The following is a 22,139-nucleotide window of genomic DNA, read 5'->3' as shown; positions in this document are numbered from 1 at the left end:
CTGGAACTTGTTGCCGGAGGATATGGTAATGGCTGTTGTTGTATCTAGGTTTAAAAAAGGGTTGGACGAGTTCCTGAAGGAAAAGTCTATAGTCTGTTATTGAAATGGACACGGGGAAGCCACTGCTTGCCCTGGGATTGGTAGCATGGAATTGTGCTACTAATTGGGTTTCTGCCAGGTACTTGTGGCCTGGATTGGCCATTGCTGGAAGCAGGATACTGGGCTAGATGGACCATTGGTCTGACCCAGTACAGCTGTTCTTATGTTCTTTAAGGATCTCTTCACACCGCACTGGATAGTATGGTCAATCCCTCACGTTGGTGTGAACTGTCACTAATCCTGTCTTGGCTAAGGTGGCTTCCAAGGCCTCCTCTGCCACCTGCCCCTGTGAAGTATATACAGCTCCGAATAATACTGAAAAAAGCATTTGCAACATCTTTAGATACTTTTATCAACTTGTCCCCTTTTTGGATGTTTCACTTCAGCATGTACTCTCACCCCCCACACCTACGTCCGTCACCCTTTTCATAGTTATCTTCATGCCGTTGCATATGCTATTTTCTCCTGCAGCAATTCATTAAGCTGCCCCTGCAAAAAGCATGATTCTTTCCATGCCTCCTCCTTCCTACTGTGTCCTTGCTCCAAACTCTCCCACTTCCTCCTCTTTCCTCGACAGGCACAAACCAATTATTAAATGACCTCGCAGTGCAACTTTACTTACATCCCACATAGTTCCCACTTTAATACTTTCATCATCACTAAACTCCAAATACGTCCACCATTTTCCCCTAATTCCCTGGGAAATCTGCTCATCTTTCAAAATGGCTCGAGTTTACATCTCTCCTTTTCTCCGGTCCACCACCCTCTTCCCACCCGGTTCAATTCAAGTAGGCCTAGGACATAGCCAGAGACAGTAGTCGACCTAATTTCACATCTCTTTACCTGACACATATTCTCTGTCCCTATCTACCACACATCCAACCTTGAGTAGGATTCATGATCAGCGGGGAAAAAAAAAGAAAAAAGTATAATCTATGTTGAATGTCATCGCCATGACTCTCAAACCCAACTTACTCATTTGCCTTTTGATAGCCTTACCCAGGCTTTTCTCCCTTATATACTGTGCCATCTGTCCAGACCTATCCACATAGTAACATAGTAGACGACGGCAGTAAAAGACCTGCATGGTCCATCCAGTCTGCCCACAAGATAAATTCATGTGTGTATACCTTACCTTGATTTGTACCTGTCTTTTTCAGGGCATAGACCGTATAAGTCTGCCCAGCAGGATTCCCCGCCTCCCAACCACCAGTCCCGCCTCCCATCACCGGCTCCGTCACCCAATTTCGGCTAATGCATCTCTCTTGGAAGAAAGGCACATCCATACAACATTTGGAACATCTTCACTTTCATTGGATTATTTGCACCCACGACATTCCATGTTCCCAATATTACCCTACTATTCCTATCACCATCAAATCATCCCCATCCTTCGTATTAATCCTCTTTCTCAGCCTGCTCCCTTCCCCCAATCCATCAAAACCCTTCCCCCTCCCTCCCCATTCCCACCCCTTTATCTACATACAACCTATTATATTCCCCCATACCCTTCCCCTCAAGTAAAGCCATGTGGAAAAATTATCACCTTCTAGAGACTACCTCCCTTTCAAACCACCTGTTACATGGCATACTCAGTCCTCCAGTTGCTGTAGCAGAAGTGGGGGTTCCTGGCACTCCAGCACTGAAAATAAAAACAGCAGCAGAGTGGAAGAGAAAGCTGCATTGGCACTAAAGGTGAGGGTGAGAGAGAGAGCCGGTTGCTGTATCAGGCAGGCTGAGTACACATGGCAATCAGTAGGCAGCCAGAGGTTACATGTCCTATAACGTCTGTCTGTTGATTGTTAAAGCCAGTGTGTGTTAAGGTGGAGTTTGGGAGACATTCAGTTGCTATGTGATGAGTGGGGCTCAATATTTTAGTGAGGCCATGGTCCCTGTGCCTCACTCCATTCTGACATCTATGTGGAGGGCACTGCTACTCCAAGCTCCACCAGGTGATGGTGTCTGGACCAATTCCTGGCTGCACTGGCCACGGTCTACCTCAGCGCAGCAGGCCGGAATCTGCACCCTAGAAAGTCGGACTCGTTTCGAATCCTACTGCACCAATCTGACCTGCACCATCTGCTGGAGACAGAACTACTCTTTGTATCGGTGATATCATTGTGAAAAATTCAAATTCTCTGCTTCCCACCTACTGGTAGGGTAAAATAACCCACTGGTCTGGGACTGGTCTAGTAGGATAAAGTAGTTTTCTAAAAGTAGACAAAAGACAAAAAAAAAAAAAATTTATCCCTTCAAGTTGAGCATTACTATATCTTGTAAATTATCCCCAAGCCCCACCAGCCAAAACCTCCCAACAACTGTCCCTCCTGCATATCTTGTAAACAGCAGATCTTCGCCTGCAGCGAGAAGCGACTGACACATACTGCTCACACCGGCCCCACAGCCTTCCCTCTGATGTATTCCCGCCTATGCGGAAACAGGAAATTGAATCAGAGGGAAGGCTGTGGGAATCTGCTATTTAAAAAGGTATGCAGGTGGGGGGGGGGGGGGAGAGGATGTTTGAGAGACCATATGGTATATGTAGGTGAGAGAAGAAGAAACCAAATCACTTGTGGGACAAGGCACAGTTCTTCTGACCACCCATCTTGGGCCCAGGCCCACCCAAAATTGGGTGTCTGGCTACTCCCCTGTGCATGCTGCCTTCTGACATTTCCAGAATCTTGGTGCTTGCCTAATGGATGTGCTGGCCCTGTTCACAAGCAAGCACCAGTGAAGCAGGGGTGGGAAATTTGTCACAGTGAGACAGGACCACAACTTACTAATGTCTAAGAAACAAAAGCATTACAAGAACCCAATGAACATGTAATGTATCCAAGTGCAGCAATGGCTCTAACCTGTAACCTGCCGATGATCTGCAACCACCACCTACCTAGCACAGCAAAGCATTCCACTGCAGTTTGCCAGTCTCTGTAATTTTTGTCAAAGTTGTAGAACAGTCTCCTCATACAGTCTTTTAGTGCTGCATCCCTTCGCTCTTCAGAGTTGGTTAAGTCACCCAGCATCCTCTCAATTGCTTTAGTCCAATACCGCTTAAAGCCCTTTTTAGTCGACTTCAGTTCGTACTCTTCCGGCACATTACGCTCTGTAACGTTTTCGGGGATCTCCAACTGACAACGATTTTTCCCAGTTCCCCAGTATACTATGCCTCTGCACCCAAGTCGTTTGCGTTGCTTTTCCAAATACTCCTGAAGGCTCTGTTCATGGCTTTTGATGTCCTGTAGTGCTTGGTCATAATCTGGATCAAACCCAATTTTGGGAGTGATAACTCCAGTCTTACGAGCTTTTTCGTGGTCAAAAGCTGTATCCCACCTTCTAAGTTCATTGGACAGATCAGGAAAGTGTCCACATGCATTTTTAGTTTTTAGAGTTACTATCTGCTTCAGTATTTTAGACTGGAAGCTATCAACAGCGTTTTCCATAGTCCTGATAACCTCCTGCATCACTTTAAATCCTTCCAGGGCAGATAGGAAGTCAGCAATCTTCTTTTTACTGTAAGTAGTTTCCTCATACAAGACAGCCCTGCTATCTGGGTGATTTTTGCTCTTCAGTGGTGACCCAATACTGTGGATTTTGCTAAGTAGCCTCTCAAGATCTGGTAGCTTTTTTAGGAGTTCAACGACTTCAGAGACTTTGTCAGGTATAGCCATGATATCTTCAACTGCATTTAGACGATCACTGATAGAATGAGGATTACAGAGAGGTGAACATAACCACTGCTTCAAAAGGCGTTTCCCAAAGGGAGTCAGGCAAGTGTCAAGCCTTTCCAGCAAAGTTCCTTCCAAGGAACCATTTGTCCCATTCTGCAGAATTTCCAGGTTAGCCAGTGTCACACCATCTAGCACCATTCGCTGACTGGTTTTAGCGAAATAAGTGCTCACATCTTTAGAGTTTGCAATATCAATATCTGCAGGAATATACTCCTCAAAGTTTCTCATTGATAATAGCTCCTGGTCAATAAGGCATTTCTTGAGATAATACACACATGCACCCAGTGCGGAAAGTGAGAGATCACTGTTGTCACTGGGAGTGAGACCAAGTGCATCACTCTCGGACACCATGTGTTTAATCACTGGAGGCAGTGTGCCACTACTTTCTCCATTCTTGACATCCTCAAAGTAGCCCTCTTCAATAAGAACTTTTAGTGTTTTGGATGCATCCCAGAACTGGGAGCCAGGAAGCAAGCTTTCTTGTATAGCAGATGCAAGGCAGCCTTTCAGGATCTTTTTTGTATCTACAGAGAGGTTTCCTTTCTCAAACAAGATCTGAACTGGAGGGTGATGTGCCACCAGGGTCCTTAACCTTGAGCAATGCCGGTCATCCAGAAATTGACCCACGTGAAATTTCCCTACAGATGTGTCGACAAAACAAATGCCATACAAATGATGCTGGCCTGAAGAGTCCTCCACTTTCTCCTTGACACACAGTAAATATTTGCTATGACTTTCTGAAGGGTTGCCATCCAGAACACTATAGGTCTGTGTTCCTTTAGTAATTATCCTGCACACTTCTCTTCGCACAACCTTGTCAAATTTTGTGGGATGTGCCACAGATTTGCAACGTACCTCCATCATCTCAGGAGTTTCTGTCTGCTCAACCCTGGCTACTTTGAACCCTTTCTGAACTAGGACATCGGAAAACCGTCCAAATGCAATCTCTGGGAAACCAGAATGAGCCCAAGTGCCTTTCATGAATATCAACGCCATCTCGTTTACAGCAATGACAGCATCCATGTGATACAACTCATAAAACTTCCCAACTTTATAGAAGATAACTGCATCAAAGTTCTGAGACTTCAGCTGCCACCATCGTCGCATTCCTGGGGTGCACTTATTGAGGAAATCCTCTGGAACATAGAGGGTAGATGGATCATAATCAAAATCATCTTGCTTTCTCCTCTTTGCATCCTTTCTTTTCCCATCTTTAAGCCATTCAAGCCTTTCATGGTCCCAAACAGTAGCTCCAGTGTCTCCTCCACCACCCACAATTGACTGGGACTCAAATGCTTCAGGAGCAGAGAAGGTTGACAGCTTGGACTTTGTTTCACTGGACACGCTCACTGCCCTCTTGGGTGTATTAGACAGTTCATTTTGTGAACGTTTACTTGCTGCAGGGGTGCCAAGGCTCCCTTTCTTTCGTTTAGATGGAATTTTGACTGGACTTTCAGAATCTGTTTCAGTCTCCTCCTCAGACACTTCTGCTTCATCTACTCCACTGCTGGCTTCATCGCTGCTCCTATTATCTTTAGTGTCTGGTTTGAACTCATCATCTGAACCTTCAGCATCACTGTCAGATTCCAGCCTAACTCTTCGTTTTTTGGCCTTTCTGGCACTCCTGCTCTCATGAGCTTGTCTCTTATTTGTTCTGATCTCCTCATCACTTTCATTCTCACCAGTGTCACTCACAGAAGAGCTCTCATCCACCTATAGAAAAGCAAAAAAGATGAATGTAGCCATAATTTAGCATGTATGGGTGCATTATAGCGGTCATTCCATGTCAAATGGTCTGGTGGTCCCTGCGCAAAGGCTGCAGTATGGGGTCAAACAGATTACTGTATCTCAGCAAGTATTGCATCGGCGAACGTAAAACTTTACCAATGTTCACTGGGGGCATGTATGAATGTTCACAGAAAATTTCATCGAAATCCGTGATGGTTGCGCAGGGACCACCAGACCACTTGACATGGAATGACCAACGTAGGGAAAAAGAGAACACAAGATGTTTTCATTCTACCCCTCCCTCTTCAGGCAAAGTATTTATAATAATGATATTGTATTCTTACGATCATCTTATTTTAATGATAAATTATTAACAAGGGGCTAATATAAAAATCAAACTGTTTCTCATCCCTCTATTTAAGTCATTGTTCCTGCAAGGGAGTGTGAGATCTTTCAGTAACTTTCTCCAAAGCAGGATGGGCAAAAATTTCCAGAAACAGGGATGTCAGTCTACCCTCCCCAGTGATGTTATACATGCAGCAACATGCATTGTTATTTCTATCAAAGTACCATAAGTATACCCAATCCCCATCCCCCTCAGGGCTGGTATTTTGGCAGCATCAACTGGCTAAAATCTCACACACACAAAGGTGAGAACAGTTTACTGCAATATTTATCAACACAAATCTGGTCTCCAGAAATCCTGCTTTAAACACTTGCAATGCTGGCCCGGGAACTCATGTAGCAACATCTCAAGTGATCACCAATGGAAAAGAGCAGGGGTTCTCAACCTAGTTTTTGGGACACACCTAGCCAATCAGGTTTTCAGGATATCCACAATAAATATGCATGAGAGATTTTCATGCACTACTAGCACTGTATGCAAATCTCTCATGCATATTTATTGGGGATATCCTGCAAACTTGACTGGCTGGCTGTGCCCTCAAGGACAGCGTAAAGAACCTCTGGAACAGAGGAATAGTCATTTATGTCATCTAGAACCTCCACTGAGCACAAGATAATTTGCAATTCTGGTCAAAACAGCCGATAGATGTTCTGAGGAAATGCAGGGTCCGGAGTCGGACTCAGCTATGCTATGAGCAGGAACCACTTGTGTTCTGATTCTACAGCTCATTTGTGTACCAATATATGAAAAAACAGGGAATTCTTAAAATGTAAGATCACAGCCTGTGATCAGGCAAGCTATGCAGTACTGCATCAGGAAATGGCACAAGCCAAAGGCAACCCTAGTCTCCCCCCCCCCCCCCCAAATCAAAGAAAAAAAATCTGCTCTTAAACAAAAAGTTCTTGTAATTCTTAGTCAGCCATTAACCCATTAACCAAAGCTTCCTCCTTCTCAGGATGTTGCCCAGCTACTAAGAAATTTAAATCTCTCCTCCCTGTAATATCATCTCATCTATGCACAGAGACTCCAGAGCTCTGCCTGCCTCCTAGGTCCTGTAGATGGGAGCATTTCTTAGAATGCTAATCTTGATGTTCTATATTTTAAACTTAAAAGCCTAAATTTGGTTAACCAAACCTCACTCCTGCAGTTTATGTCACTGGAAGCCATTCACAGACAGCCAGCTTCTCCCCTGCGCTGTCTAAAATACTACGTAGGCAAAGTCCACCATCTTCACACCAAGCAGGCAAGTCTTTACTATCTGCAGCCAAGTAAAGAGCTAAATTGAGCACCGTGTGCTACTGAATTTTTAGGACCTCTAGCTTTGGCTTCCCAGAATAAGATTTAAATTTTACTGTTTCCTGTACAAGATTGAATGGTTTTGCCCTTTCATTTCTTATGCATCATTTTGTTTTGCTGCAGAAATCTAGGATTACTAGATCATTAGCTTTATTAGTTTATCAATCAATACAATACTCAACGAAAAGGACTAAATTTTAGGTAACTCTTTTCCTACCAGGCAGCTTGCTTGGATAAATTTATCCAACGCACATTATTTTCTAGGATAATCAATTATAGACAATTCCAGAAACAGATAAACAATTTAAGAAATTTGTATTGAATCATACCCGATTTATAAGGTTTAATAGGTCTGTTTTGTATCAATCGTTTATGTATTTCCTGGAAATGACCAGTCTCTTTATTGTGATCAACACTGAACCAGAAGTACATACACATAAGTACATAAGTATTGCCATACTGGGACAGACCGAAGGTCCTGAAGTCCAACATTCTGTTTCCAACAGTGGCCAATCCAGGTTACAAGTACCCGTTAAGATCCCAAAACAGTACATTTTATGCTGCTTATCCTAGAATTAAGCAGTGGATTTTCCCAAAGTCCACATTCATAATGACTTATGGACTTTTCTTGTAGGAAGCTATTCAAAACTTTTTTTAAACCCCGCTAAGATAACTGCTTTTGCTTTTACTACATTCTCTGGCAACAAATTCCAGAGTTTAATTACACGTTAAGTAAAGAAATATTTTATCTGATTTGTTTTAAATTTACTGCTTTGTAGCTTCATTGCATGCACCCTAGTCCTAGTATTTTTGGAAAGAGTAAACAAGCAATTCACATCTACCCGTTCCACTCCATTCATTATTTTATAGGTCTCTATCATATCTCCCCCTCAGCCGTCTTTTCTCCAAGCTGAAGAGCCCTAGCCACTTTAGCTTTTCCTCATTGGGAAGTCGTCCCATCCCCTTTATCATTTTTGTCGCCCTTCTCTGTACCTTTTCTAATTCCACTACATATTTTTTTTAGATGCGGTGAACAGAATTGCACATAATATTCAAGGTGCGGTCACACCAAGGAGCAACATCATCTGCCATTTGGATGCCCAGTCTCCCAGTCTCGTAATTTCCTCTTGTAATTTTTCACAATCCTCTTGTGATTTCACAACTTTGAATAACTTTGTGTCGTCAGCAAATTTATTTACCTCACTAGTTACTCATCTCTAGATCATTTATAAATATGCTAAAAAGCAGAGGTCCCAGCACTGACCCCTATGGAACCCCACTATCTACTATTACTACTACTATTTAGCATTTCTATAGCGCTACAAGGCATACGCAGCGCTGCACAAACATAGAAGAAGGACAGTCCCTGCTCAAAGAGCTTACAATCTACCCTTCTCCATTGAGAATACTGACCATTTAACCCTACTCTCTGTTTTCTATCTTTTAACCAGTTTTTAATCCACAATAGAACACTACCTCCCATCCCATGACTCTCCAATTTCCTCTGGAGTCTTTCATGAGGTACTTTGTCAAACGCTTTTAGAAAATCCTACACAATATCTGGCTCTCTTTTATCCACGTTTGTTCACTCCTTCAAAGAAATGTAATTCAATTCAAGTCTTATATAATAGATTGATTTTCCTTCACTAAATCCATGTTGGCTGTCTCTTTAATCCATGCTTTTGAATATGCTTTGTAATTTTGTTCTTTATAATAGTTATCTACCATTTTGCCCGGCACTGACATCAGACTCACCCGTCTATAATTTCCCGGTTCAAATGTGCTCCCAACTTCGGGCTCTGGCCCCCTCCCACTGTGAAGTCTGGCTACGCCCCTGTGCATGACTGCTAGGACAGTGTGTTTCTCCAGCCAATAACCGTCATATAGCGGACTATGCTGACATGAGTGTCCTGAGCTGGAATCATGCCCACTCAGGAGAGACAATGGGAGTGAATTTGGACCAAAAGGAAAAAAGTAGAGTAACAAAACACCTCACAGCTGATGTTCAAACCAGAGTTTATTCAGAAATCTTCTAAAAACATGGAACACGACCCGACATGATTCGTGTTTCGGCCCAATCGGCCTGCATCAGGGGTCTAAGAAATAATAAACCAACATATATTTCCCAAGTCTAGTCATCAGTGGATGACTAGACCAGTACATTTGGACCCATATTTCTCTTGCATTCTGTGCAGCCGCACAACTCACACATCCCCTAGGATAGCCCTATATACTGATATAGGAGACTACCCTAAGGGTGAGCTCCCGCGTTAATATTTTAAATGACTGTAAGCTAACGGTAACATTAGCATATGGCCAGAAATGAAACAAATAGAAGAATTCAAACGTGTGGGATAAACACAAAGGAATCCTGTTTAGAAGGAATGGATCTACGGAATCTTAGCAGAGATTAGATGGCGACACCGGTATTTGAAGAGTAAAACCAGTACAGGGCGGACTTCTACGGTCTGTGCCTTAATCGTGACTGAATAGATACGGAGAGGCTGGAGTGTAAATTTTAAGGGGTTTTGACGTTAGCTTCAGAACGTTTAGTACAGGAACAGTGCTGGGCGGACTTTTATGGTCTGTGCCCTGAGAAAGGCAGGGACAAATCAAACTCGGGTATAAAGTATCACATACCATGTAAAGTGAGTTTATCTTGTTGGGCAGACTGGATGGACCGTTCAGGTCTTTATCTGCCATCATTTACTATGTTACCTCTGGAACCTTTTTAAAAAATCAGCGTTACATTCTGGTACCATTCTAGATTTTAAAGATAAATTATATATTATTAAAAACTAGTAAAAAAGGCCTGTCTCTGACAAATGAAACGGGCGCTAGCAAGGTTTTCCTCGGTGTGTGTATGTTTGAGAGAGTGTGTGTGAGAGTGACTGTGGGTGCGAGTGTGTCTGTGAGAGAGTGTGTGCGAGTGTGTGAATGTGACAGTGTGAGACAGAGTGTGTGGTGGACAGTGTATGAGAGTGAGAGAGACACTGTGTGTGCGCCAGAGATACCCAGTGCTTTTTTTGTGCCGGTACGCAACGGTACGGCGTACCGGCACCTTTTTTTGCCCGCCCCCGCCCCCCGCGACACTCCGGGCGAGTCCTGCACTTAGTTTTTTTTTTTTTTAAGACTCAGAACACGCGAACGATGCAGCCGGCAGCGATTGAAAGAGGCTGTCTGGGCTGGCGTCTGCGTTGGAGCTTCCCTCACCCTCTGCGAGTCCCGCAAAACAGGAAGTTGTAACAACGAAGGCGGGACTCGCAGAGGGTGAGGGAAGCTCCGACGCAGACGCCAGCCCAGACAGCCTCTTTCAATCGCTGCCGGCTGCATCGTTCGCACGTTCTGAGTCTTAAAAAAAAAAAAACTAAGTGCAGGACTCGCCCGGAGTGTCGCGGGGAAGGGGGGGGGGGAAGGATTGGGGAGAGAAAGAGGGAAACCAACAGAGGGAAGGATTGGGGAGAGAGAGGGAAACCAACAGAGGGAAGGATTGGGGAGAGAGAGGGAAACCAACAGAGGGAAGGATTGGGGAGAGAGGGGAAAAACAGATGGAAGGATGGGGAGAGAGAGGGAAAACACAGATGGAAGGATTGGGGAGAGAGAGAGGGAAAAACAGATGGAAGGATTGGGGAGAGAGAGAGGGAAAAACAGATGGAAGGATTGGGGAGAGAGAGAGGGAAAAACAGATGGAAGAATGGGGAGAGAGAGAGGGAAAACGGAAGGATGGGGAGAGAAAGAGGGAAGACGCTGGATGGAAGAATGCAGAAAGAAATAGGGGAGACACTGGAAGGATGGGGAGAGAAAGCAGAGCTGCTGGATGGAAAAGGGGAATAGAGAAAGATTGGAGAATAAGAGGAAGGGGCATGGGGAGAACAAGGGTGAGGAAAAGATGAAAAGCCACAGGTAGATGAAGGAAATTAAAGAATGGATAGTAAGAATGAATTAAATCTGGACAGAGAGAGAGCCTGAAAAATATTGAAGAAAGCAAAGAAAAAGGAGACAAAAATGACAAATGGCACAGAAGAGTTAAGCGAAAACAAAGGAAAGCAGAATCACAGACTGGGCCCAATATGGAAAGAAAAACAGTCACCAGACAACAAAGGTAGAAAAAAATCATTTTATTTTCATTTTAGAGTTTTTTCTAATATGTCCAATTTGAGAATTTACATTGGCTGTCTTATTTTGAACTGGGTATACTGGAGCTGTAAGAGCTTACAGAGATTATTTATAATGAAAAAAAATCACGTTATTTTTTTCTCCTATAGTACTATAATATTTTCAATGATGTCTGTTTATATGCGCCATGGCTGGTATAGGGGGTGTGGTTAATGTGGGTGTGGCTATCATAGGGGTGGAGCCATATGCGGTGACCCCGCCCATAATGAGTACCGGCACCTTTTTTTCTACAAAAAAAGCACTGGAGATACCTCACCCCCTCCCTCTGTGTGGTCGCAGGACCCCTCCCCCCTTCTTTCCCCCTCCTCTCAGGAGCCCCCCTTTCCCCCTGTGGTCTCAGGACCCCTCCCCCTTCCGTCTCCCTCCCCCCTCCCCTCTGGCCTCAGGACGACAGATGACGTCCCATTGCAACGTTGGAGGCGCAGTATACTCCCTCCGCCACGCCCCCCAAAGTCGCCGCCCCTCATCCCTCACCCCCAAGTTGCCACCTCACCACCCTCCACCCACCCACGTTGCCACCGCTCCCCCCTCTACTCACCCCCGACGTTGCACAAGCCAGTGCTCCACCCTCCACCCCCCAAGGTCGCACCAGCCAGTGCTCCACCCTCCCCCCCAAACAGGTTGCCACCGCTCACCCCCCCCCCCCCGTCTTACATCAGCTCAGCGCCACTCCCCCCCCACCCCCCTCCGTCCGATACAAAACCAAAAAAAATCAAATTGTACCTTTAAAAATGGTTTTAAAAAGGAAGCGGGGCCCTGCAGCCAGCCATCGTTTGTCAGCTGTGCATCCGCTCCTCTTCTCACCTTTGACGTCACTGCCCCTTGAGAAGAACCCCAGAGGACAGCACTGCGCAGCGACGCGAGAGGTGAGAGGAGGAGCGGATGCACAGCTGACAACCGATGGCTGCCTTTGGTGCCCCGCTTCCTTTTTAAAAGCATTTTTGCAGTTTCATTTTTTTTTTGTATCGGATGGAGGGGGGGGGGGGGGGGTAGCGTCGCTGAGCTGATGTAGGACGGGAGTGGGGGTGGTGGAGCAGTGGCGTTTCGTCGCTTAGCAACGGGTTGATGATGCCATTCGTTCAGTGTCAGTGCTCTGCCCTCAACGTCATCACGTTTGACACGTGGGCAGGGCAGACACTCATGGAGGAAAAGTGATCTCAGCCACTTCACTTTTAGAATGTTGGGAAAGTGAGGCTTCATTAGAACGTTGGAGGTGCGTTTTATATAGAGAGCTAGTTCTGCAAGATGTCAGCCAGTGCAACCCTACCTCTGTCCACCTGCCCTCTAACATTAGAAAGCAAAAGGGTCAGGAATGTTTCAATCCCATGACCCAATCAAAACCCTGATTGATAGGGATTAAGGGCCTCCAACCTGTCCAGATGGCCCACCACAATCTTCTCAACTAATTTCGCTACGCTACAAAGATTTGAAAAAGTCCTCTAATTAGTGACCTCCCTACTATCCTTATTCAAATCCTTCTGAATAGGATGAACCACTGATTTTCCCCCCCATTCAGCAGGAACAGTCCCTTCTTCCTCCAAGCTCTTACACACTAGGAAATGCAATAAAACACAACAGACCATAAGACAGATTTCTCAACCAGGACAGTGGAATCAGACCCATAGTCGATCCCTCATGTAGATTAAAAGCTATACAGGCAAACTCTTCCCGAGTAGGATAAAGAAAAACACCCTATCCTTCCTTATCGCTCTATTCTATCCCTCCCAAACTCAAGTCTAATCGAGTTTTCCTTAACACATTTCCCTACATTAACATCCTTCTCTATATCTTCCTGTAAACTCATCACCATAGCCGAAAATCTCGCCAATGCTTCCACATTCAGCTTCAGTAATGACTCGAACACGCACATCCAGATTAAAATCACGCAAAACTCGATATACAATTCGAGCTGGACAAGGGGCTTGCATGACAGGCTATTTAAAATATTCCGCTTTTGCAAATTTAACCTGGTTTGTACAATATTGCTGTTGTTCCTGAAAAACTAACTTATCTGCAGGCAGCCTAGTTTTTCTCCACTTGCCGTTACAACAGGCCTAAACCCCCATACCACTGGGTTTCTTTTCCTGAAACCTATAACCCTCCAATGCACTTCCGCATCCACAACTGCAGTCAAGGTGGATGGCAATGTTGCATTTATCTTGAAAAATAGCAGCTTGACCACTGGATACTAATTCAAGCAGTTGAGGGAATTTGAGCATGGCTCCCCCAGATGGCACAGGCAATCTATTGTCACCTTAAAAACACAATGCAACATTGTTAAAAATCAAAATGTTTAAAGCTCAAAGTAGTTATTAAAAAATTAACAAATGACGTTTGTAGAGCTACCCAGCTGAGGACACCATTTCTTCAATTAAAAGCTAAAGCATTAGTTGTTGGAGCTACCTTTTCTTACGGTTTCCTTGTAGACATTATTTTCTTATCAACAGACTAATTATGTGTTTAATGATCCTCCTCAACTGAAGGCTTTCCTTTTGAATAAGTAAATATAACTTGTTTCTTTGATATTTTTCCTCTGGGAAAGGATGTGTAGAGGGGGAGTTAGACTGTATTACCCTTATTGTTTTGTACATTTTCTCTCTCTTCTCTACATTGTTAGCTTCCGTAATGTGGAGAATTGAATGAGTCGGTTTTTTCTTTCCATTATGATAATGGTACAATTTAATTGTATTGTGATTTCATTTCTACTGTAGTTTATTTTCAAATTTCAATTTAAAAAAGTTAAATGTCTAGAGAGTTAAAACAAGCTCAATAAGAGATTTTGACCTCTAAATTATTTATATTCTACATTAAATGTGCAAATATTTAGTCATTATAATATTAATAGTGATGAGGAAATTTATGCATGTTGCTAATTGATAGACCTTTGCAGCTGAGTTTTCTGATTCAGTGCCAGGATTTTCACCATCATCAAAACCAAAGAGATCATCTACTCTAGTCATGGAGTCACCTTGATTTGTTTCACCAACATGTGAACTGATTTTTCTTGCTTCATCTAGAAAGGTTGATTTCACCCAATCTTTGTCAGGTGATTCCCACTGCAACATGAAATTAGGATGACAGACTGCTGCTGCATAAACCTTACAGTTACTAAAATACTCAAAAAGATGAGGGAAGTGTATTTCAACACAGTTACTAAATTCTTCTGCAACAAAACAGAACAGAAGATGCAATAGTCAGAAATTCTTTCCTACCTGCTAACAGTCAGCATGTGTAATCCTAACAGTCATTCTCTCTTTGAAGTTTATCCAAGGCCATGGCAATAGATAACAATCATTAGGTATTCCTGAAGAATATCTAATTCGATCTTCTTGAACTGAGACACATCCAGAGTATCTCTTACAGCTGAAAGTTTGTCACGAGCACGTGGTTCCATATGGCACTGGACAGTATCGTATGTTGCATTCCATCTAGTCTCACCAGGAGTGCAAACAGACAAACCTATTATAGACTCGACAGCTTCTAAAGCCTTTGTATTTCTACTTAGCTGTTCCAAAGTTTGGAACACTCTGCTAATAACTGGAGCTTGTAACTGCTTCTATCAGGGGCTATTAACTTTTGGAAATTGGTGGTTGTAATCAGATTAAGCATATGGCTTGCGCACCATCATTTTGTTCTGATTCTCCAGACAAAATGTTGTCCATGTCTACTCTTTTTACTTCATCTGCTACGTCAAGATCAAAAACACTCATCCTCGAAAGTCCAGTCCTAACTTCATCCAAATCCGTCTCTTCTACTTCACTTTCTTTTTCCTGATACTCTGCGAATGCTTTAATCAAATTCGATCCATTATCTGCGACAGTATAAGTAATCTTGTTGCGGTCCAGTCCAAAGTCTGAGTGAACACTGATGATATGTTCAGTAATTCTATCAAAGGTATGGCTATCCACGAAGCAGGAACATGCTAGTGTAAATGACTCTCTCTTCAGGTCATCTTTAATCCAGTGTGCTGTTATATCAATAAAACTTAAAAAAAAAAAAAAAAACCCCGCACAGCTCCATATATCTACTGTTGTCAAAATTCGGGTTTTTCTGCAATCTGCTGGCAAATACCACACAAGAGGAAGCTAAAGTTGTCTTCCAGTCGTTTTGTCAACGTTTTTCAACACAGAACAGTGTGTGATGGTGAAAAATCAGCAAATAAGTCTTCAAAGACTTTCCTCTCCATTGTGCACAACGATCTCATTTCACTGATAGTATAGTTCATCACCAGTTTGTCAACTTTGTTTTGTGTAACAGGAATGGTTTGAAATTATGTCAATGACTGTTTTTCACAAATGCAGATTTTCCTAGTCCCTTGAGGTTCCTGAGGCCAATTTTTCAATTGATGTATATGCTGCTGGTCTTCTGCATTCCTTTTCTTTGCTTGGTGTAAGCATTCACCTTGCTTTTATGGACCGTAAGAAATAAGAATTATAAACAGACACTTTCAAAAAGAATGCATAACTTTATTAAACTTTAATGTTGGTTCATTAAATGAATTAGATAAATTAGATCTCTTACGTTCAAATGTTTTAGTAAATTCGATGTAGCACCTATCTGCGTATTTGAAGTCTTGATTGGACATAGCATGCATTTTACATTAATCTTTTTACCGTCTTGCTTAGATAATGAAAATAATTTTCCATCTATAATCACTGATTGAATTGTCTTGTTGCTCTTCCGCCATTTTAGAAAGCACTACAGACCTTATATCAATAGTGATTTTTAGGCTGTAATGAGCGCACCACACTCAGAACACATCAGTTCTCATTCTCCTAGGATCAAGTGCAGGAAGAGGACTGGGAGAATCATGGGAGGGTGATGTGTGCAGTCCTGCTCCAATCCTGTGCCTTCACTGTTCCCGTGATGCACTGCTTGAAAGGGAAGGATCATGGGTGATGAGTCCACATTCTATTCGCTTTCCTAGCCGCAGCAGCACACTGAGCAGAAGGTTTCAGTGTACTATCAACGACGACACCCAGATCCCTTTCTTGAACCGTAACTCCTAACGTGGAACCTTGCATGACGTAGTTATAATTCGGGTTCTTTTTTCCCACATGCATCACCTTACACTTGCTCACATTAAACGTCATCTGCCATTTAGCCGCCCAGTCTCCCAGTCTCGTAAGGTCCTTCTGTAATTAACAACTCTGAATAACTTTGTGTCATCAGCAAATTTAATTACCTCGCTAGTTACTCCCATCTCTAAATCATTTATAAATATATTAAAGAGAAGCGGTCCTAACACTGACCCCTGAGGAACCCCACTAACTACCCTTTTCCATTGTGAATACTGCCCATTTAACCCCACTCTCTGTTTCCTATCCTTCAACCAGTTTTTAATCCACAATAGGACATTACCTCCTATCCCATGACCCTCCAATTTCCTCTGTAGCCTTTCATGAGGCACCTTGTCAAAACGCCTTTTGAAAATCCAGATACACATTCAAAGCAGTTTACATATATTCAGGTACTTATTTTGTACCAGGGAAAATGGAGGGACAGGGGAGATATACATACGTTTAAATACTTGAAAGGTATTAATAAAGAAACAAATCTCTTCCAGAGAAGGGGAAATGATAAAAGCAGAGGACGTGAGCTGAGGTTGCAGGGTGATAGACTTAGGAGTAATGTCAGGAAGTTCTTTTTCACGGAAAGGGTGGTCGATGCCTGGAATGCCCTCCCAAAGGAGGTGGTAGAGACAAAAACAGTGACTGAATTCAAAAAGGTGTGGAATGAACACAGAGGAACCCTACTTACAAAACAGATGGTAGAAAACAAAAATACATTAAAAAAAAAAACACTTAATTGGCTGCAGGGGGGGTGGATGTGTGGGTGACGTTTGGACAGCTACTCTGGCTGTAAAGAACTAAGGGGTCCTTTAACAAGCTGCGGGGAAAAAAGGCCCTGCACTAGTGGCGGGGGGCCGTTTTTCCTGCGCCAGGGCCCTTTGTATCACAACAGGTAAAAAAAAAAAAAAAGCCCCCCAGACACACACGGCCATGCGGTAAGAGAATAGTAACCGCACGGCCATGCGGCAGGGAGCCCTTACCGCCTCCCACCGAGGTGGCGATAAGGTATCTCACGCTACCCCGCCAGCAACCGGGAAGTGCACAGCAAAACCTGGATTACCACCGGGTTATCACCGTGCAAGCTATTTCCAGGGGTTTTCATTTTCCCCCGGAAATGGTGCGCACTGGGGGTGGGACTACCGCTGGTGGCCGCATTGGTAGTTCCGGAACAGCGAACAGTAAGCCTGTGTTGGGCTTACCGCCGCTCTGTAAAAGGGCCCCTAAGGCCGGTGCCAGGCAGTCTTTGTAGGTCCGTGTCTGGAAAGGGCTTCAATGGCAACTTCAGTAGCTGGAACCAAGGACAGTGCTGGGCAGACTTTTACGGTCTGGGTCCCACAAATGACAAGATGGATTTGGATAGGCTGGAGTTGGCTTTGACCTTTATCTATCGTGTGATAACAGCTCTCTGCTCAAGGAAAATAAATTATGTAGCAGAGTTATCTAACCACAGCTTTCTCTTTCCTTCCCCTCCATCCAAAGAAAGCTAATAAGCAGAATAGTAGTAGTTACCTCCATCTGCTCTTCCTCGTCCTCCTCCTCTGAAGGCTCACTGCACACTGCTAGCTCCAGTCGCTGGGCTTGGCTTTTGCACACAGCCTCATCTGCCATTTTCATTGCATTCTGGATTTCGGGCTTACTGTTAAAAAACACTCCGCCCTTCATGGCATCCTTATGATCCGAGCCTACAAATTATACACACAAAACTGATCATGAAAGCTGGTACGGCAATATAAAACATGTAAACCATCATGAATAAAAGCATGTCATTTTTATCCACTGTCAGATAGTAAGACTACATGGAAACAGTCAAACATTTACATGGTTGACAGATTTGGGAAACCCTACATTATCCCCCTCTTATCTGTCCACCGCATATGCAGAATGAACTCACTCGTTCATTGTGGACAGTCTGAAAACCTAATTGGATGTGGGGTCCCCAGGACAGATTTGGCAAGCCCTGGGAATCGTATTTTTGCTGTTAACATGTCTGAAGGGAAAAAGAAAACCTGAAAATGGGAAGCCATAGTAGTTCTAAACCTCTTCTGCTACTGTTTTTATGGAGAGGAACTATGCGTGCTCTTCTCCCATCATGTGAAACCATGCCAATCTCCAAATATCTATTCAATATATCCTTCAGCTGACCTGCCATAACCTTTGAGCACCTTATTAAGACACCAAGCGGTGTCCATTTTCAGTGTGTAAGTTCCTCATATGTTCATAGAAGAGTGGATAATGTGGTCTCTACATACCTCACTGTTCACAGAAGAAGGGATACATGAGGACCTTGCCAAATTGAAAAGTGGACAAAGCCAAAGGGGCAAGACAAGGTACATCCCAGGATAGAGGACCAGTCAGAGAAGTTTTGGCAGGTCATAAAAACATAGAACTGCCATACTGGGTCAGACCAAAGATTCATCAAGCCCAATACTATTTCCACAAGTACTTGACCGAGATCCGAAAAAGCAACTACATTCTATACTGCTTAACCTAAACAGTAGCTTTTCCCCCAAGATTGTTTAACAGTGGTTTATGGACTCTTCCACCAGGACCTTGTCCAAATCTTTCAGATAAGGTAAGTTGTACCATATCCTCTGAAAAAAGTTTTTAAGATATGTAGATACTGGAGAAATTAGATCTTACCTGCTACTTTCCTTGAGTCTCTCCAGACAATTCCCAACAAGTGGGTAATATGCTCTCCTACCAGTAGAGGGAGAGTGAGAACGACTGACTAGTGATATCTGTATAAGGAACTATGCAACCCTGACCTGCTCAGTATTTCACATAGCCAAGCAGTAATAAAGAGCAGAAAAACCTAAAACAGTGGAATAACCAACAGAACCCTGGGAAAAGAAATAAGCAAAAATAAATAAACAAAATATCCCCGCGACACTCGAGGAAAACACACACCTTCCTGGAAAAACTAAAGGAGACTCTAGACCACTCCCGATGAATGGAAACTACCAAAGCAGTACTCACCAAGGGTGGGAAAGATCCCAGATCAACACGGAAGCACCAAAAGACGTGTCCTGCTGAGACTAAACGTCAAACCTATAATGTCGGACGAAAGAGTGCAGAAAAGAACAAGTAGCAGCCCTGCAAGTATCAAGTGGAGGTGTAAGTGAATGCTTCGCCCATGTGGTAGCCTATGCCCTTGTAGAATGCGCCTGCAACACCACCGGCGCAGTCTTATCACACAGCAAGTAAGCGGACAAAACCGCCTCTTTAATCCATCTAGCAATCGAGACCATAGATGCTGGCTGTCCTCTTTGCTGTCCCACAAACAACACAAAGTAACCAGAGAGGGAAAAACAGTATACACAAATAGCAAAGCCAAGAAGAAAAGCACAACTGCACCTTCAAGACTGAGACAACAGGAGTCCTTTATTAAAATCAGAAAGCACTCACAGACCCAACACACAAACCACCAGGATTCTTTATCAGTCCAGACAGGCAGAACAAACAAACGTGTTTATTCTCACACTGAAACAATGAACAAAAAATGTGCAATCGGCAAACAACAGGTAACTGAAAAATGGATCAATTATAACACTAACTAAACATCCATATACTGTAAACAGTTAATAGGAAGGTCAGGATATATACCTGTTCACAGAACCTCAGCAAAGATGTGTCTCTCTCTCTTCTCCCAGACTGAAATTGAAGCAACAGCCAGCATCTGCTGGGTAATTTCAAACTCCAGGTCAATCAGAGCCCAGGAACAGTCAAGTTTCAAATAAAAACTGGTTACATCACTACAGGCACTTCCTATTATCTATGTGCCAACTAAAAGAAAAAGAACTCAGTCCTCTTATAACCGTTTTAAGTATAAACATGCAACATCTGCTGGCCAAACTAGAGAAATGCACGTCAGGACATAATAAAAGCAATTTTACAGGTTTAACACACACTGTTTCTTCACAGTACCCCCCCTATCGCCAGCCATAGACCTAGCGGTAAAGAATTTGGGCAGTAATGACCTATGCATGTCAGATGCCACTTGGTGCTCGTCCACTATGCGCGCCAGAAAAGATATTTTTCAGACGCACGCCAAAAATGAAATTACCACAAGAGCCACGCGGTAGTCGGGTGGTAAGTCTATTTTGGTACGCGTTAGGTGCACGTAGGCGCCTATGCGGATTAGTAAAAGGGATGAATGGGTTGGAACCTTAGAAATGGTAGATTCTGGTCAATCTGTTCAAACGGGTGGTGATGGGTGGGTTGGTAGATTGTGTGAAAATCAAACACTGCAATTTGTATTTATTGAACTTTCCATGGGTTCCTACTGTTTCCCCAAGGGATACATTAAGGAAATATCTTAATGAGGTGATAGGAGTGTTGAGAATCTACCACTGTTTACTTTGGTATATTATCTTTCCTAACTACTCAAGAAATGGGTATACTGGATGCATTAGCTATTTCTGGAATGTTCTCTCATATGGCAACCCCTGGTAATTTGATTTTGGCTTTAGCCTTACTACTACTACTAATCATCACTTCTATAGCGCTACAAGGCATACGCAGCACTGTACACCATACACGAAAAGACAGTCCCTGCTCAAAGAGCTTACAATCTAAATAAGATAGGTAAGGGAATTAAAGAGGTGGGGATAAAAGGACAGGGCAAGTGAGTAGAGGTTAGGAGTCAGGAGTCAAAAGCAGCGTCAAAGAGGTGGGCTTTTAGTCTGGACTTGAAAACGGCCAAAGACGGGGCTAGACGTACAGGCTCGGGAAGTCTATTCCAGGCGTGAGGTGCAGCGGGATAAAAGGAACAGAGTCTGGAATTAGCAGTAGAGGAGAAGGGGACAGACAAGAGATTTATGTACAGAACGGAGTACCCGAGGGAGGGGCGTAGGGAGAGACAAGAGTGGAGAGGTACTGGGGAGCGGCAAAGTGAATGCACATAGGTCAATAAGAGAAGCCTTAAGCTCAGATCAGGAACGGCTTTTTAAAACTTTAAAATACCAGCAAAAACCGTTCCTGAACTGTGAAGTTATAATATTCCCCAAGGTCTCCAAAGAAACACAGAAAAGGAGCAGACCGTTTCTCTTGCTGTGCCCAGGGGTGCTACAACTGGGTGCTTTTTTCGTACTAAAATTTACATGTAAATACATTATAAAAATCCAATTGGCAAAGTATTTCTTCAGTCTTCTTAGCTTCCAAACAGTTGTCTGTGGCAATGCCACCTACCTCTAAAGTAATCTTTAACCTTAAGCATGTCAGCAGTCTTTTTCTTTAGGATTGCATTTTGAGGATTTGACTTTTTTTTTCCTCTCTCCCTTCTGAAATTGGAGTCTCTTGAAAATTTTGGACTTGAGCATTTGAAGCTAAAGTTTTAGGGGCCCTTTTGCCAAGTGTTGGTAAAAGGTGGCCTGCGGTGACATCGGTATCTGGGATTGTCACGTGCCAAGGGCACCTTTTGGGTTTGTTTTTTTTGGAGGGGGGGGGGGGGTTTAAGGATGCAGTAAATGGCTGTGTGGCATTTAAAAAATTGCTGCACGGCCATTTACTACCTCCTATTTAGGAGATGGTGAGGGCTCAGGCAGCAACCCAGCAGTTATCGGGCTACGCTGATTACCACAAGGCATAACCACCGGTGCTAGAAAATAAGTATTTGCATATGGCAGACCTGGAACT

General features: G+C 43.5%; 1 protein-coding gene across 1 annotated transcript in view; it reads right to left on the bottom strand.

The window, feature by feature from the left end:
* MSH6 (mutS homolog 6) overlaps positions 1–22,139 on the bottom strand; it is a 71,346-nt gene that overhangs the window by 35,665 nt on the left and 13,542 nt on the right. Inside the window, exons 3-4 of the mRNA XM_030195825.1 lie at positions 18,015–18,187; positions 2,990–5,540 (exon numbers count right to left, since the gene is read on the bottom strand). Coding sequence (XP_030051685.1) covers positions 2,990–5,540; positions 18,015–18,187 — 2,724 coding nt within the window. The remainder of the gene's footprint in view (positions 1–2,989; positions 5,541–18,014; positions 18,188–22,139) is intronic.

Source organism: Microcaecilia unicolor, chromosome 3 (genome assembly GCF_901765095.1).
Source record: "Microcaecilia unicolor chromosome 3, aMicUni1.1, whole genome shotgun sequence".
In the NCBI taxonomy this organism is placed as follows: Eukaryota; Metazoa; Chordata; class Amphibia; order Gymnophiona; family Siphonopidae; genus Microcaecilia; species Microcaecilia unicolor.
The sequence above is the reverse complement of the archived record's forward strand: the minus strand, read 5'-3'. Positions and strand labels throughout refer to the sequence as shown.